The 15,863-nt window shown below is 38.8% G+C and overlaps 1 protein-coding gene across 1 annotated transcript; it reads left to right on the top strand.

Annotated features, from left to right (window-relative positions):
• Window positions 1-518: 518 nt before the first annotated feature.
• Window positions 519-14,959, top strand: tfcp2 (transcription factor CP2). Its single transcript, XM_063463911.1, has 16 exons — window positions 519-870; window positions 1,177-1,373; window positions 2,324-2,475; window positions 2,812-2,888; window positions 6,906-7,011; window positions 8,324-8,430; window positions 8,706-8,858; window positions 8,996-9,106; window positions 9,614-9,702; window positions 9,856-9,907; window positions 10,378-10,471; window positions 10,752-10,842; window positions 10,961-11,067; window positions 11,807-11,949; window positions 14,615-14,666; window positions 14,802-14,959. The coding sequence occupies exons 2-16, from the start codon at window positions 1,252-1,254 to the stop codon at window positions 14,837-14,839; spliced, it is 1,494 nt and encodes a 497-aa protein (XP_063319981.1). The 5' UTR covers window positions 519-870; window positions 1,177-1,251; the 3' UTR covers window positions 14,840-14,959.
• Window positions 14,960-15,863: the final 904 nt, after the last annotated feature.

Raw genomic sequence — 15,863 nt, 5'->3', positions numbered from 1 at the left:
TTTATTTTCACTTGCTGAATACGGGACAGACTTGACTGGAGGAGAGAATGTGGAGAAAGAAAGAGGGAAAGAAAAAAACCTGAGAAGAGGGACGGGGAAAAAGGGCAAAAAACAAAAACCAACAGAATAAGCAGACAAAAAATACATATATCGATCACCTGGATCACCTGTTGAGAAAGAAAAAAGAATTAAACAGATTCTTGGTGAAAGGAAAATCTTTAGACCATAAAGATGGATGAAATGCCCTGTGGATATTTGTCATTTAGGAATCCAGCTGGGTGGAATGGTCTTGTGTGGTAAATGACATTTTGTTTTATTCTGGTTGTTGTATATGGTTTATTTTAAGGAAAATGCCCCAGTAAAGGGAGCTGCCGAAAAAAAGTAAAAGAAGAAAAGCATTATTTGTCGTCACTGACACGTTATAAGCAACAGTCATTGGTTATTTCAGCCATGACCTCAGCGGAGGGTGGCGGTAATGAGTCACAACGGTGTTTGCTAGCACTCTGAGACGATACAAAGAAGGAGACGGAACGGAAATTACGGCAGCTCCTTTTCCCGAGGAAGCTAGATAAACAAACAAAAGCAAGACATTATAATACATATATTTAAGCATCTCCTGCGATTTTGACCACTTTTTACGTATAGATATGCTAACCACAAATAAACCGAGCCACAGAATAAGCTAGAGAAGGGCTAGCATCCCGGGACGTTTTAATGATTTCTAGCATCCTGCTAGCTGAACGAACTGGCAGGCTACGCAGCTAAGGTGTTAGCTCGACATGTTTATTTTAGCGCTTGGGCGAAGGAGCGCGACATGATGGCATAAAACTTGCAGTGTTATTAGCAAATAGTCATACTTCCCACCTAAAGGTAAGCTTTGCAGTTCCAACGACTTACGTTACTATGTGAATAAAAAAAAAAGTAAAGACATAAAGTGTATTTTAGCGTGACACAAGTTAGTGTGTGTAAGCAATACACAGTTACATAAAACGTGTGTTAACGACTACCGTTATCGTTAACCACGGGAACGCTGCTTTCCTTAATGACACCTGACTGGTTCGTGTTTTTAACAGGTTTGGGGGGATGTCCTGCTAATGAACACAGAAATATCCACTGTTTTTTAAATATCACAGCCACACTCACGCATATTTTACTTTCTCTTCTAAATCTTGAAAGGCTGTGAGAAACTGATAACGTTTGCCTCGAGTTTCAACCGGAACTGCACTCCGTTAAAATCTCCACACCATCACCATGGCGTGGGCTCTCAAACTGCCTCTCACGGATGAAGTGATTGAGTCCGGACTGGTCCAGGACTTTGATGCCAGTCTGTCCGGCATTGGCCAGGAACTCGGTGCGGGGGCGTACAGTATGAGGTACAGTATGAGTTTTGGACGGGTAAGGCCTTTTACTGAATGCTGCCAGTGCTACATTTATAATGACCAATACGGGCCATATGGTAATTTATTAGATTAAACAGTGTTGAACAGTGTTTTGGTTTATTTTTTTTTTAAAGATGTAAGCTGTCTTGTAGTTTGTCTTCAGACAGCTGCTCATGTCAAATTCATTTGGACATTTTGCGTAATTTAAAGATGAGTGATCAGGTGCATCCATTATGTGCAGTGTTTCCCATTTTCTGACTGCTACGTGGGCAGTTTGAGCGGAAAAATCTCTTCATGCTGGCAGACGTGCGAATTAAATGCCATGTGCAGATAAAGTGAGAAGCCAAAACACTACTTGGAGAATATTAACTGGAGTCTAATAGTCTTTGAAGAAAATAGTCCCCTGGGGCATTTGATCTATCTTATCACTCTGTAGCATATCCTGAATTCATTAGTGTAATTATCTGCAGACACTTCTGTGCTTTTTCATTTGCTGTAGCTTATCTAAAAGTTTAAAGAAAATATTTTTTGCTGATTGAAGTACTTTGCACCCACCCCCATCTCTTTTTGTGTGCTTTTCTGGCTCATTAAAACTGTGGAAAGTGGTGGCTTGTTTCAGAAATTCTTGTGTGGAGAGGAACAGTGACATGTAGACTGGATACCTTGGTATTTGGTAGTGTTGCCTCCATTATAGTTACTGAGCTGTGAAGCTAGAGAACACCCTAATTCTCCAGCCAGTTTTAAGTGTTGTCTAGTAATGACAGGGAGACCTTTTGTATCATGAGGCTGAAGGTCGTATTGGATCAGTAAGTATAAGTGTTTAGACTGGTTTTCTGTAAACTCTTTGAAAGAAGCCCTGTTTTAATAAAAGATGTTCTGTATTGCATAATGAAGTGATAAGAATTTGGCAGCTTACCGAGTTTGTTTTTCTTCTGTCTCTGCAGCGATGTACTTGCCCTTCCCATTTTCAAACAGGAGGAGTCCAACCTCCCACCGGACAGTGACAACAAGATCCTACCCTTTCAGTATGTTCTGTGTGCACCTACCTCGCCAGCCGTTAAACTGCATGATGAAACACTCACCTACCTCAACCAAGGTCAGCATCAGGATCCCAGCCACCATGTACTTTTCAACTTTGTGCAAATTTAATGATATCTAAGAGTTCAAAGTCAAAAGCTGCTGAGAGAAAATTCAGCTGCCTTTGACCTAGTAGGCAGAAAGGCTAACAGTCGGACCCTAATCCTAACCCTAGTCACGTATTTTTGAACTCTAGAACAAAACTATTTTGCCATATCAGGATTAGTTAGCAGTGACTGTGGTATTGCAGAATGGGCCACTGTGATAATGTTATAGTGTAACATATAGTGTGATGGAAATAAACAAATATCAATGAACATATATATTTATTTTTTATGTGGACTTGTCATTGCAGGGCAATCCTATGAAATTAGAATGCTTGACAATCGGAAAATTGGGGAACTTCCAGAAATCACTGGCAAAATGGTGAAGGTAAGAAAATCTTTAAAAATATATTTGCATCAAAAGAAATAAATTCAATTTTCAAATCATTTTATCAAGATTTGTATACCTCTGCTGGTGTACTTAATGAGGGGGAGGTGAAGACATTTTTTTCAGGTCTACAATTACCTACTCTTTCTGAGGAACAAAAAACGAGACTGGATGCGCCTATAACTGAAGAAGAGGTCAGAGCTGCGATCTCATCAATGAAAAATGGGAAATCGCCAGGCTTGGATGGCTTCCCGATTGAGTATTATAAGAAATATATTGATATTTTAGCTCCAGTCTTGCATAAAGTTTATCTTGAGGCACTAGAAATAGGCTCCTTACCGAGTACATTTAATGAGGCACTAATCTCCCTGTTGGGTCTGTTCCCACAAACCCGGCTAGTTCTAGAGACTTATTCATCATGAAAGAAAACAAGGCAACAGCGTTCGATCGATTACTTGCGCAAGGGAGGCCTCATCTGTGTCCAGCACGAAAATGACCCCAACGATGGCCTCCTCTCGCTGCCTTTTATTGAGAGACAGTTCACACAAAACACAGCGAAGCAACGCCCACATGGTTCTAAGGCATTGTATGTATATGTGTGAACTTCTGTATGTAAGTAAGTGTGTGTGTGTGTGTGTGTGTGTGGCCTCCTGCTGGGCAGGAAGCTTGCATCTAAAGACCTTCACAAGGATGTTGCCTGTAATAAAAGACTACAGCCCCCCACCCAGAACCTCGAGAATTTAGGGAGGAGAGGACAGAAAGAATTCCTTTCCTCACACAGTTAAACAATGTAGATGGTAAGCATAAAAATGAAAAACATTTAACAATTCACTCTAACACTCCCTTATTCCTATAAAGGATAGGGATCAATCGGACCCATCAAATTACCGGCTAGTAAGCCTTTTAGGCGTCGATTGCAAAATTTTGACAAAGGTTTTGGCCTTCCGCTTGGATCAAATATTACCAGATATCATTAATGGTGATCAGGTTGGTTTTATTAAGAATAGGTCTTCAGGTGATAACATTAGAAGACTTCTTCATCTCATGCACAAAAGCAAATCTAGTCTAGCTCCGGTTGCGGCCTTCTCGCTGGATGCTGAGAAGGCTTTTGATCGGGTAGAATGGGGCTTCCTTATGGCAACCCTGGAAAGGTTCGGGTTTGGGCCTGGATTTTGTAACTGGGTCAAAACTGTATATGCAAGTCCAAGGGCAGCAGTTTTGACAAATGGATTGGTGTCAGAGTTTTTCCATCTCACTCGCGGGACCCGGCAGGGGTGTTCTTTGTCCCCGCTGCTTTTCACAATATTTCTGGAACCACTGGCCTTAACTATTCGAGCTAACAGGGATATCAGAGGTGTTCATGCAGGGGGTATGGAGCACAAGTTATTTCTATATGCTGATGACATATTAGCAGTATTAACGGATCCCATGCAGTCTCTACCAGCGCTACTCACATGTGTTGAGTCATTTTCAAGGTTGTCAGGTTATAAGATAAACTGGTACAAATCAGAAGGCGTGCCACTATCAGCATCATGTCATTCTAGATGCATTACTCCATTCAATTTTAAGTATTTAACTTCAGGTATGAAGTATTTAGGAATATTATTAAACCCCAAACTGGAGGATATTATGCTTTCAAATATGGAACCTCTCCTCCTAAAGATAAAAACAAATCTGGATAAATGGGGTAAATTGAATCTTACACTATGGGGTAAAATTAATGTGGTTAAAATGATGGTGGCCCCACAGTTCAATTATGTTTCCATGATGTTACCTGTAAGAATTCATTTACACATATTTAGTCAATTTGAGAAGCTAATTAAAGATTTTTTGTGGAATAACAAGAAGCCAAAAGTGAATATAAAGAAAATGTGGGCCTCTAAAGACATTGGGGGAATGGCCCTCCCAAATGTGAAGTTGTATAATTTAGCTTTTGAAATGTCAAGACTGGCCAAGCGCTGGACAGGTTCGGACTCTGAGCTGAGCTGGATGAAGATCGAACAGGAACTAGTGAGCCCTTTTACACCCTTGGATGTTCTCTCACAGGGCTCAGCATTTAATGGACAAGACTTTCATAATAACCCAGTGCTCGGGTATTCTAAAGCTGTCTGGGTAGAGGTGCACAAGATGTGTGGAGCATCTCATTTAAGACAACCTTATACCTCGCTATGGAACAACACTGCTGTACAGATTGGGGGAAAAAAACGGTGTTCTGGAAGGAGTGGCTTGTCAAAGGCATACACAGGATAAGTGATCTTTACTCAGGGGGAGTGTTTATGTCATTTGCTGAAATAACCCAAAAATATGGTTTGTAAGAGAAAATAATTTTTGGAAATATTTACAAATAAGGGATTGTATTACCAAAGGAAAATTTACTCAAAGCACAAATATGGTGGTGGAGTTTTTAGAATTGTCCAGTACAGCACATAGAGCAGCTGTTTTCTACAAACTGTTTAACAATCCAAAAAAAGAGATATGTGAAAACTTGAGGATTATATGGCAGAGAGATTTGAGTTGTGCAATTTCTAAAGAAGATTGGTGTAGAATTTTGTCATTCTCTGATAAATATATAAGAGAGGCCAGGGGTAAATTTACTCAGTACAAATTAATACACAGATGGTACTTCACTCCGTCCAAACTTTATAGAATGGGAATCAATCCCAGTAATATATGCTGGAAATGCAGTTCAGATCCAGGGACATTTATGCATGCTATTTGGGAATGTGGGAAAGTTTATCCCTTTTGGCAAAAAGTATTGGACAAAATAGGAAGGTGGATTGGTTTGATAATACCCTTGTCACCAAGACTGTGCTTATTAGGGGATTGGTCGGTGTTACCTGGGGTTTCAAAATATGACTTTGTGGTTATAAAGGTGGGGGTGATTGCAGCGGCCCGAGTTATTCTCGGTGTATGGAAGGAACCATCTCCTCCAGAATATAATAGGTGGAAAGAAAATATGCTGAAAATGGTGTCGTATGAAAAATTCTTGGCTAGGATTAATGATGATAGGGAGGGTTTTGACAAATCATGGGGACGTGTTTTTGGCTGAGATGGTTGGAATTTATTTGGTCAGGGCAATTATCTTTAGTTAAATTTTATGCTTGCTGCGTTGTATGTTTGTGTAGGCACTCAGTAACGGAATAACTTAAGAATTTGATTTTATTGTCCTTTTTTGTGTGTGTACCGATAGTTAGTAAGTATTGAAAATAGACCCAAAATGCAAAGGTGAAATAACCATGGGATTTGAAGCTGTCTTTTTTTTTTTCTGTTGTTGTTTTGTTTGTTGTTTTTATGTGGTTAAATGTTAAAAACAAATAAAGACTTCAATTACAAAAAAAATATATATATATATATATTTGCATAATCCAGTAGCTGCTAGTGTAAACCTGTATAAATATTATTGGAAAAGCTCCAGCCAACGGCTCATCTTACATCCAGCCATGCTTCACAAAATCCCAGGGGGCTGCGAGTAGAATGGAATAAGTAACTCCAGGGTTAGATGAAATTAATGGATGATTCATTTTTGTGTGATTACATTTCTTATATTCAGTGCAATATGAATTTTAATCAACTTTTACTTTGAAGGTATCTTCAGTGTGTCAGAAGCATCTCTTCAGTGGTGTAAAATACAGATTTTGTGTGTCTCAGCCAACTTCTCAGCCAGTTGTCTGTAGTCTCAAAAGTCTCAAAAGCATTTTCTTAGCATTAAAACTATACCTAGAGATTAAAAACAGTCTAACAGCTAAGATCTGTTTTATTGTTTATTGCTGAAGTGTTTATGGGGAATGAAATGGCCACTAGGAAAAGGTTTTGGGACAAAGACCACATCTAGATGAATCTCCTTCACACCAGCCTTTTGTAAATTGCTTAGAATCTTATATTGTTGAGTAGTTAGGCAAGCTAATCACATCGCTTTATTGCAAAGGCTGAACTAAGCCCTTGTGCTGGGGTACCAGGGTAACGATAGTGTATGTTCTCTTTAATCCTTCAGTAAAAATTACTTTCTCTGAATTTCAGAGCATAATTCGTGTGGTGTTTCATGACCGACGACTTCAATACACAGAGCACCAGCAGCTGGAAGGCTGGCGCTGGAACAGGCCAGGGGATCGCATTCTCGACCTGGGTGAGCATTAAAAAATATTTTTAAAAAGCTAACAGAAAGATCAGGTATTTATTTATTATTATAATAATAATAATAATAATACATTTTATTTAAAAATAGCGCCTTTCAGAGCACCCAAGGACACTGTACAACAAATACACAATATACACAATAATAAGAGTAACAGATAAAAGTTAAAAGCATGCAGAGGTTTAAACATAAGCAATTTTAAACAGGTGAGTTTTGAGGGTGGACTTAAAAAGAGGGAATGAAGTAATGTTTCTGAGGTCAGGGGGTAAGGAATTCCAAAGTCGAGGGGCAGAGCAACTAAAAGCCCTGCCCCCCATTGTAATCAGACGAGTGGAAGGAACAGAGAGAGAAAGAGAAGATGAAGATCTGAGGCACCGGGATGGGAAGTTCATCTGTACTAAATCAGAAAGGTATGGTGGAGAGAGAGAATGAATAGCTTAAATGTATAAAGGATTATTTTAAAATGAATGCGAAATTTAACCGGGAGCCAGTGAAGCTGCTTTAGGATTGGGGAGATGTGGTGGGTAGAGGAAGTCCTAGTAATAATACGGGCAGCAGAGTTCTGGACATGTTGGAGCTTGTTAATGGATTTTTGTGTAAGGCCAAATAATAGTGAATTACAGTAATCAATTCGAGAGATAACAAGATTATGGACGAGAATGGCAGTGGCATGAGGAGTGAGGAAAGGGCGGAAGCGATTGATGTTACGGAGTTGAAAATATGCTGCACGTGTGACATTATTGATATGTGAATTAAAGGATAATGTGCTGTCGAGAATGACACCCAAGCTTTTCACAGAGGGAGAGATAGGAACCAACGAATTATTGATAGTGAGAGGAAAATCGTTAATTTTGGATAGCGATAGTTTAGTGCCGACCAGGAGAAGTTCTGATTTATTGCTGTTGAGTTTAAGGAAGTTGGAGGAGAACCAGGAATTGAGTTCAGCTAAGCAGAGGGTAAGGGAGGGTGGAGGAAGAGTAGAATTGGGTTTGGTAGAGAGGTAAAGCTGGGTGTCATCGGCATAGCAGTGGAACTGAATGTTATATTTACGAAAAATCTGTCTGAGTGGAAGAAGGTAAATGATGAAAAGGAGGGGCCCGAGGACAGAATTTGTGCTTTGAAAGGTGGTTGGTGTGTAGCCCTATATGTATGCTAACAATGAAATAGTTTTTGCAGAAAGTAAATTCAGGATACCAACTGTTAACCAAAACCGGAAATTCATACTCATGGTTGCAATAACGAGAAGATGGTGTATATTAAAAGCATCTTTGATAACTGCTTGTTTTGCTTTGATCCATTGCAGATATCCCGATGTCAGTGGGGATAATTGACCCCAGGGCTAACCCCACTCAGCTTAACACGGTGGAGTTCCTTTGGGATCCATCAAAAAGAACCTCAGTTTTTATCCAGGTAGCTTGATGGGCAACACATAGTAATGATTGTGTCATTAATTCTTATTCTCTGTATTATTAAATTAAAATGAACAATAGTGATATGAGGCAGTTTAGAGTGCTTTGGCGTGACGGAGATGAGCCTATTTACATTTGGTTTACTCATTTATTGTACAAGTAAACTGAATGTCAGTCTGCACTTACTAATGTAACACTTTTGGCATGATTTGTTGATATTACAGTTAGGTCATCAGTCTTGTGTAGATTTTGTTTTCATATTCCTTTCCTTTTTAGGTTCACTGCATTAGCACAGAATTCACCATGCGGAAGCATGGCGGAGAAAAGGGTGTGCCTTTCCGCATCCAGATTGACACGTTTAAGGAGAATGAGAATGGAGAGTACACAGAACATCTTCACTCTGCCTCCTGTCAGGTCAAAGTCTTCAAGGTCAGAGGAATGACATGGAAAAAGAGAAAATCTGAAATAAAATCTTTAATGCACCCCAGTGCAAATGTTGTATTTGGTCCCTGTGGCAGTACTGTCCATATTCACCATCTTTATTTCCTCCACTTGACGTGTTCTAGCCTAAAGGTGCAGACAGAAAGCAGAAGACGGACAGGGAGAAGATGGAGAAGAGGGCGCCACAGGAAAAGGAAAAGTACCAGCCTTCCTATGAAACCACAATCCTGACAGAGGTAAGCATATAAGAGCTCAAAGCAGTAATCACTGCTTGGATAAAAGTAGTTTAAAGGAAATCAAAATGAATTTTAACTTAATATAATTAACTAGACTGCTGATGTTAGCCTACTGTCAAAGTATATTATGTACTTATTTTAAAAAAGTAACAAAACATTTTTTCTAAGCATAACCAGAGAATGTTTTTGTGATAAATCGGTTATCAAAAGAAATAACTCTTAGTTTTTTTTCTTGAAGTGACTAATGAGCTTGTCATTTTAACCTCAGAATTTAAAAAAGTATTTACTAGGAAATAACAGGTGATTTGACACTTGCGGAAGAGACACAGACACAGCGAGACACAAATGATGTGGAATCATCCATCTTTTAAATCCGTTTTCCTAAGCACTTAAGGAGTTTGGTTCAAATTCAATTTAATTGAAACCTAAGATCAAATCTGCTGGCAGCAAAAAATACTGGTGATGTATGTAGACGCTACAGTAACACAAATGTTGGGTCTTTTATAGTGCTCTCCCTGGCCTGAGGTCACATATGTCAACAACTCCCCATCTCCTGGCTTCAATAGCACCCACAACAGCTTTCCAGTGGCTGAAGGGTATGCTGCCTGGATTACTTTAAAAATCACTATGAAATCCATGTAGTGGCCTTATTTGTTTAGTAAGGGAAACACATGAGGTCTACGTTTTTCTTAATGTGGAGTTTGTTGTTATTGCTTCTTTCTAACTGGTAAATTTTTCATCCTTTGTAGAAACGGGTCACCAAACCACCAGCCTCCTGAGCCTGTTGTTCAGGTGGCAGATGTAAGTTCATTTTTAGTTTGTGGATTTATTTGGATTTATTTTACCGCCTGCTTACCTCCTGCCACACCAAGCAACTGCATTTTAATAAGCTCAAATGCAAAGCTGACATCTGGGTGTTAAACTTCTGCCTGGGATGAGATTCATTAGCAAGTATAAAATATGACTCAGTGTGTAACTAGAAAGCATTTGATATATATCTGACTTGAGTCATATATATGTCAGATTCAGATATAATGTAGCTCATCGTGCTTATATCTAAATAGTTTTTGAAATGAGTTTTACCTGTCTCTAAAATCCTGCCTTTTAAGGTAAAATCCAGCAGCTCTTGATAATCTTCATTGATGTGTTTACAATTTTAATTTTTTTATGTTTTACAAATTTAGGACTTGATGGGGTAACCATGGTGACACGGTCTCTGACACGGTTGCATATGTCAGAGTATTTTGATGAATTATTTTTTTTCTTTTCAGAATTTGTTACCAACAGCAACACCACAGGATGCACAACAGTGGCTTCATAGAAACCGCTTCTCCCCTTTCTGTCGACTCTTCACTAACTTCTCAGGTAATATGGTTACCTCGTTGGCCATATCATAAGATAAAAGGCTGCACTTTAATGTGAAACTAGAAAGATATTTTCTGGAAATGTACTCATTTATTTGAATAGCACCTTGTTATATCCAGAGGTTATTCAGAGTGCTTTACTGAAGGAGACATGAGAATTAAAATCAGGTAAAAGATGACAAGACAAATTTGAATCATAATTCATAGATTTAAAAACTAATTATGTAAAAGCAACAGCGTGTTTGTAGAGACTGAGAATAGGATCTGCTTTTGTGTACCAGGGGTAGACCTGTTGAAGCTGACCAGGGAGGATGTTATTCAGATCTGTGGGCCAGCTGATGGTATAAGACTCTTCAATGCACTTAAAGGACGGTGGGTTATATTAAATTTTCCTACCTTCTTAGGATATATAATTTACCTAATTTATAAAAAAAAGAGTATGAATGTTTTTAGGCATCTGCATTTTAGTTATTTCTCTCTTTGAATTCAGGGTGGTACGTCCAAGACTCACCATCTATGTTTGCCAGGAGTCTCAGCAGGCACGGGAACAGCATCCGAAACATGAAAATGGAGATGCTGCTGCCAGCGCTTTCTTTGGTCAGTGTATGTTCAGGGTCAAATTTAATCATTATCTTTGTTGACGTGCAAACTTTTTTTTAATCTAATGAATTCCCCTTTGGGATTAATAAAGTTTTTCTTTTTCTCTTTTTTTTTCTATTTTGAGGGGCCTCAGTCACACTAGAGTAAAGCTAGGATTGCAACCTCCTCGTAAACAGGAAAAACTGGTGGTTGGCGAGTGATTGCATTAAAAAAAATTTTATGTCTGGGACTGTTGCAAGTAACTGTTGACCACTTTAATTCAAGGCAAATGGATATGTTGCCAGGTGGGAGGAACCCTTCTTCCAAACCATCTTTGTCAGACTCATACTGACTGGAGTCAGTCTCAAAAGATTGGCAAGGATGTGCAAAAAATTGTTGTCTAAATTTTAAATGCAGACAGAATGCTAACACAATGATCTCAAACCTGGTGCGTCTGTTCAAAATGACCATTTCCATAAGCAGGCTGATAACAAGTTGATTGCACGTGGTGACAAAACTTTTGGTCATGTAGCAGTCTGTCCACTGTGATTCCTAGTCTACTGTAGTGACTGTAGCCTAATATTAAGGATCTAAACCATTCACAGGTGCCCAGCCAGGAAATAGCCCCGCACTATTATTCTTCTGAAGTCTAAGCAACAATTATGATTTAGTTTTGCTATAATTGAGCATGCCTAATATCTAGTGAGCGTCCTTTGTTGTTTAGCTTGTGTTAACCTTTCTGTTCCTCTCTCTGCAGTATATCACGCCATTTACCTGGAGGAACTCACGGTTACAGAACTGACAGAGAAAATTGCTCATCTGTTCAGCATCTCACCCAGGCAGATCAATCAGATCTTTAAACAAGGCCCTACTGGCATCCATGTGCTGGTTAGTGATGAGGTAAGGCAATCCCCCTCTTATGATCTTACTGTGAGTTGAAGACTTGCACTTTTTGAATCAGTAGAGACTTGCTGTTATTATATATGAATTCAAGCACAGGGTTTCCCCAGGAAAACTGGTAGATCTTGCGCCTGGGTTGGGTTGGGTGGATTGATTTGGTAAAATTAAATGTTGCACTCGATCCATGTAGCTAACTCTGATGTTAATTGCTAATAGTGCAGTTGCACAGACAGAATAGTGGAGCTGTGTAAATGTACCTATATTCACAGGAGAGAGGAACAGGAGGATGCAGGAGTTTTCCTGCATGAAAATATATACACACACACACCATTAGGAGAGCAACAAATCACATTTAGTCTACCTTAATTAGTGGATCGATATCAACAGGACAGGCAAATGTTTTTAAAAAAGTAGAAAAGAACCAGAAGATAATAACACGACTTGTTAACTTCTTTAAAGTTTTTGTTCTCATACTTTTATACAGTTTTTTTTTTTTTTTTTTTTTTTTTTTTAAATGCTGCCTGGCTCAAACGACAGTCATTTGTGAGTTTCAACATGGGGTTATTTAACCCATGTTAGAAGACATCCTGTTGTTATGGAAAGATGTTAGGAAAGGTTGGATCACGTTATTGGCAAACAAAGAAAACAACCAAGGATACTGCTTAAACTACTAAAAGTGGGTTAAAACCTGTCAAACGCTTTGTTAAAAACTGGAAGTATAGTGGTAAACCACCATCTTGGAGAAAGAAGTGTTGTTGGAATAAATAAATTAGTAGGGCTGCAACTAAAGATTATTTTGGTAGTCGACTAATCTGCCAATTTCTTTGATTAGTCAATTAGCCAATGATTATAACTCTTATCTCCACTAAACTAAACTAAAATTGGCTTCAGTCTATAAGTTCAAATAAAGCTTCGAATTAAATTCAAAAGTTTGTTTTCCAGTCCAAAAAAACAGTTTCCAAAGTTTACAGATGATTCGGTTCATGAATTCATGATTGCAGTGGACATGATCTGGAGTGAGGCTTGGTCTTGTTTTTGAGATGATGTTCTCAGCTGCAGCTGATACCATGCGGCCATTTGAGAGGTGCATGAGCCTCTTTTAAGGACAAACTCATCTATACGCCTGTGCTTAATACTAGTAAAACAGAATTAGAAAAGACTGTTATATCATAGTTTTTCAGATGGTGTAGTACTCAATGCCAATGAACCTGTTTAACTGATTATAAATATAGTTATTTAATGATATAGTCCAACCCACAGATTAACTACCTAACGTTAGGTGGAAGAGGTTTACTATAATATTAATGTGAGGAAAAAAACTAGGAAGTAGTTTAGCTACTCCTGTTTAATGGTTTACTATCAGATTGAACTCAATAGCTAACAAAACTAAAATGTTGTTTGCTTAGAAAGTATCATCCAAAGACGTTTCTGACAACTAAGCATAAAAAAACCCCATTACTGTACAAACACTAACATAAACAACGTATCAACGCACTAACTTAACTCTCTAAAACTGTCAAACGCCAGCTCCAGGGCGCCAGCGTTTTAAATGCTTGTGCACTGCAGTAGTGCTGTCTGCTTTGCACCATCTGCATTCAACTTTGTTTGTTTTCTGTGAAATGATTTCACATTAAAAAAAAAGTTTCCATTTTCTTCTATCCTCCTGTTTTGCTGTTTGCGCTACGTTCTTCTTTGTTAGTGTTGAGTGCAGCCTTGGAAGACAATATAAGTGATAGTGCCCCCATAGCTTCCTGTAGTCTATTGCAGTTACAAAAACACATTTACTTGACATTAGTATATAACACGTGGAAAATTGAATTCCACATCAGTTTACAAGGAAACATAAAGATGGGACTCTGGAGCAATAAAAAAAAAAAAGATCATGTGGTCCGCTGAGTACAGATTTACCCTGTTCCAGAGCGAAGCGTGCCTTAGGGTAGGAAGACATGTGGATGAAGTGATGCACTGATCAAGACTAGTGCCTACATTACAAGCTTGTGGATTCAGGATTTAGGTCTAGATTCAGCAAGACTGTGTGTCCATAAAATGAGGTCAGCTGACTACCTGAATCTATTGAATGACTAGATTTTTTTTTCATCAGCGGATTTTGTTTTTTCATCTCTCTGATAGTACAGCATATTCTGAGATGACAATGCCAGTATTCATGAGGCTCAAATTGTGAAAGAGTGGTTCAGGCAGCGTGACACATCATTTTCACACTCATCCACGTCTTAACCCGAGTGAGAATCTTTGGGATATGCTGGGGAAGACTTCACACAGCGGTCCGACTCTCTCATCATCCATACAAGTTAAAAAAATGAATGCAACTCTGGACAAAACTAAATGTTGCATTACGTAACCCGATCGAAATAATACCACAGTAAATATGTGTCGTTATAAAAGCTAAGAGTTGCCCAATTCATTTTTAGACTATGACTTTTCCCCCCCTTTTTGTGAGGGAGCCAGGCAGTACATATGTAAAAACAGCCAATTGAAACAGTTGGCTAACGACTTATCAGTTGTAGCTTTTTGTTTGTCTTAAAAGATTTTCAAAGAAAGACAGAAATATGGTCAACTTATGGTCTCAAGAGCTTACACAAGCATAAACCTGCAAACGATATTGTCTTTTTCCCACCTGCATAATCATTTCCTCTCCTCTCAACAGATGATTCAGAATTTCCAAGATGAAGTTTGTTTTGTTTTGGACACGATGAAAGGTATGACTATGGCAGCAAAAAATTATAGTTTATCTCTATCTGTATTTACCGTTATAGTCTTGCTGCAAGTTTATCTTAGTGTGTTTCCCTGATATTTTTTATTTTTATTTTGATTCCTATTCCTTTCTTTTTCAGATGACACAAGTGACGGCTACCACATAATCTTAAAGTGAATCCCAGGCAGGAGAGTTGTTGAGTCCTTCTCTCTTGTTTAGTCCTGGTTCAGTCAGCCCCTCTAGAGCTTTGTACTTTTTGCTGTTCCTTTATGGAGATGGCCCCCCCCCCCCCCCCCCCCCCCCAAAAAAAAAAACCCCCAAAACAAAAACCTTGTGAGGCAGCTAGGAGGAAGATGCGACTGAAGCAGTTGCCCCTCTTTTAACTTTACCTTATCGTCTGACTTTTGAGGGAGTGACTCTGGTTCCACAGTGAAGTCTCACCCTGCCATTTGCTCACTTAAATGGTTGCATTTCCCTCTGTTGGTTACATCTCAAGAAGGAGGTTAATGGCACTACATCTGCTGTTGTTTGTTACCTGACCATCTGACGTGCCAAGACTCTTTGCTTCGAGTTCAGCCGTTTGTTCTCTCTTTTAAAAAACAAAAGAAATGATGACAGTTAAGATGACAGTACTTGACTTTCAGCCTGCAATTCAGCATGAGTCCTCCTCTTCATGCGCGGTTGCCTTATCGAATCCAAGCCAGTCTGCAAGAAACACAACCACTCAGTTGAATCATAGTACAACAGGTATTAAAATTAACAACTGGACAATTAAGGGAAACCGTTAGAATCCAGCTGCCCTTCCAAATATCCGAGGTTCCTTTGAAAGCTAACAATGTCTGCCTGTTACTTCTGTGGAAAAAAGGCTACTAAACACTGTTAGATTGTCACAGTTTGTTTAGAATGCTTACTGGCACATGTGATTGTTACTTAATCGTCTTAAAAGATGATAAGCACTGTCTGTGTTAGTGATCTCCGTGGTAACACCAGCAAATTGTCTCCATCTGCTTCCTGTATCTATGAGCTTGTTTAGCACACCAGCGTTTTATTGTTTGTTTTTTGGTCATTTCCATCATAATTTTGAAATAGATCATTGTTTTAAAATAATTTAAAATAATGAATCATGTTTTTTTGACATTTAAAAAAATCTTTTTTACGTACTTACATCTACTCTGCTTCCTTTTTTTGGATGTTACAAATG

Source organism: Pelmatolapia mariae, linkage group LG20 (assembly GCF_036321145.2).
Source record: "Pelmatolapia mariae isolate MD_Pm_ZW linkage group LG20, Pm_UMD_F_2, whole genome shotgun sequence".
Taxonomy (NCBI): domain Eukaryota; kingdom Metazoa; phylum Chordata; class Actinopteri; order Cichliformes; family Cichlidae; genus Pelmatolapia; species Pelmatolapia mariae.
Note: the sequence above shows the minus strand (reverse complement) of the source record. Positions and strands in the feature narration are given on the sequence as shown.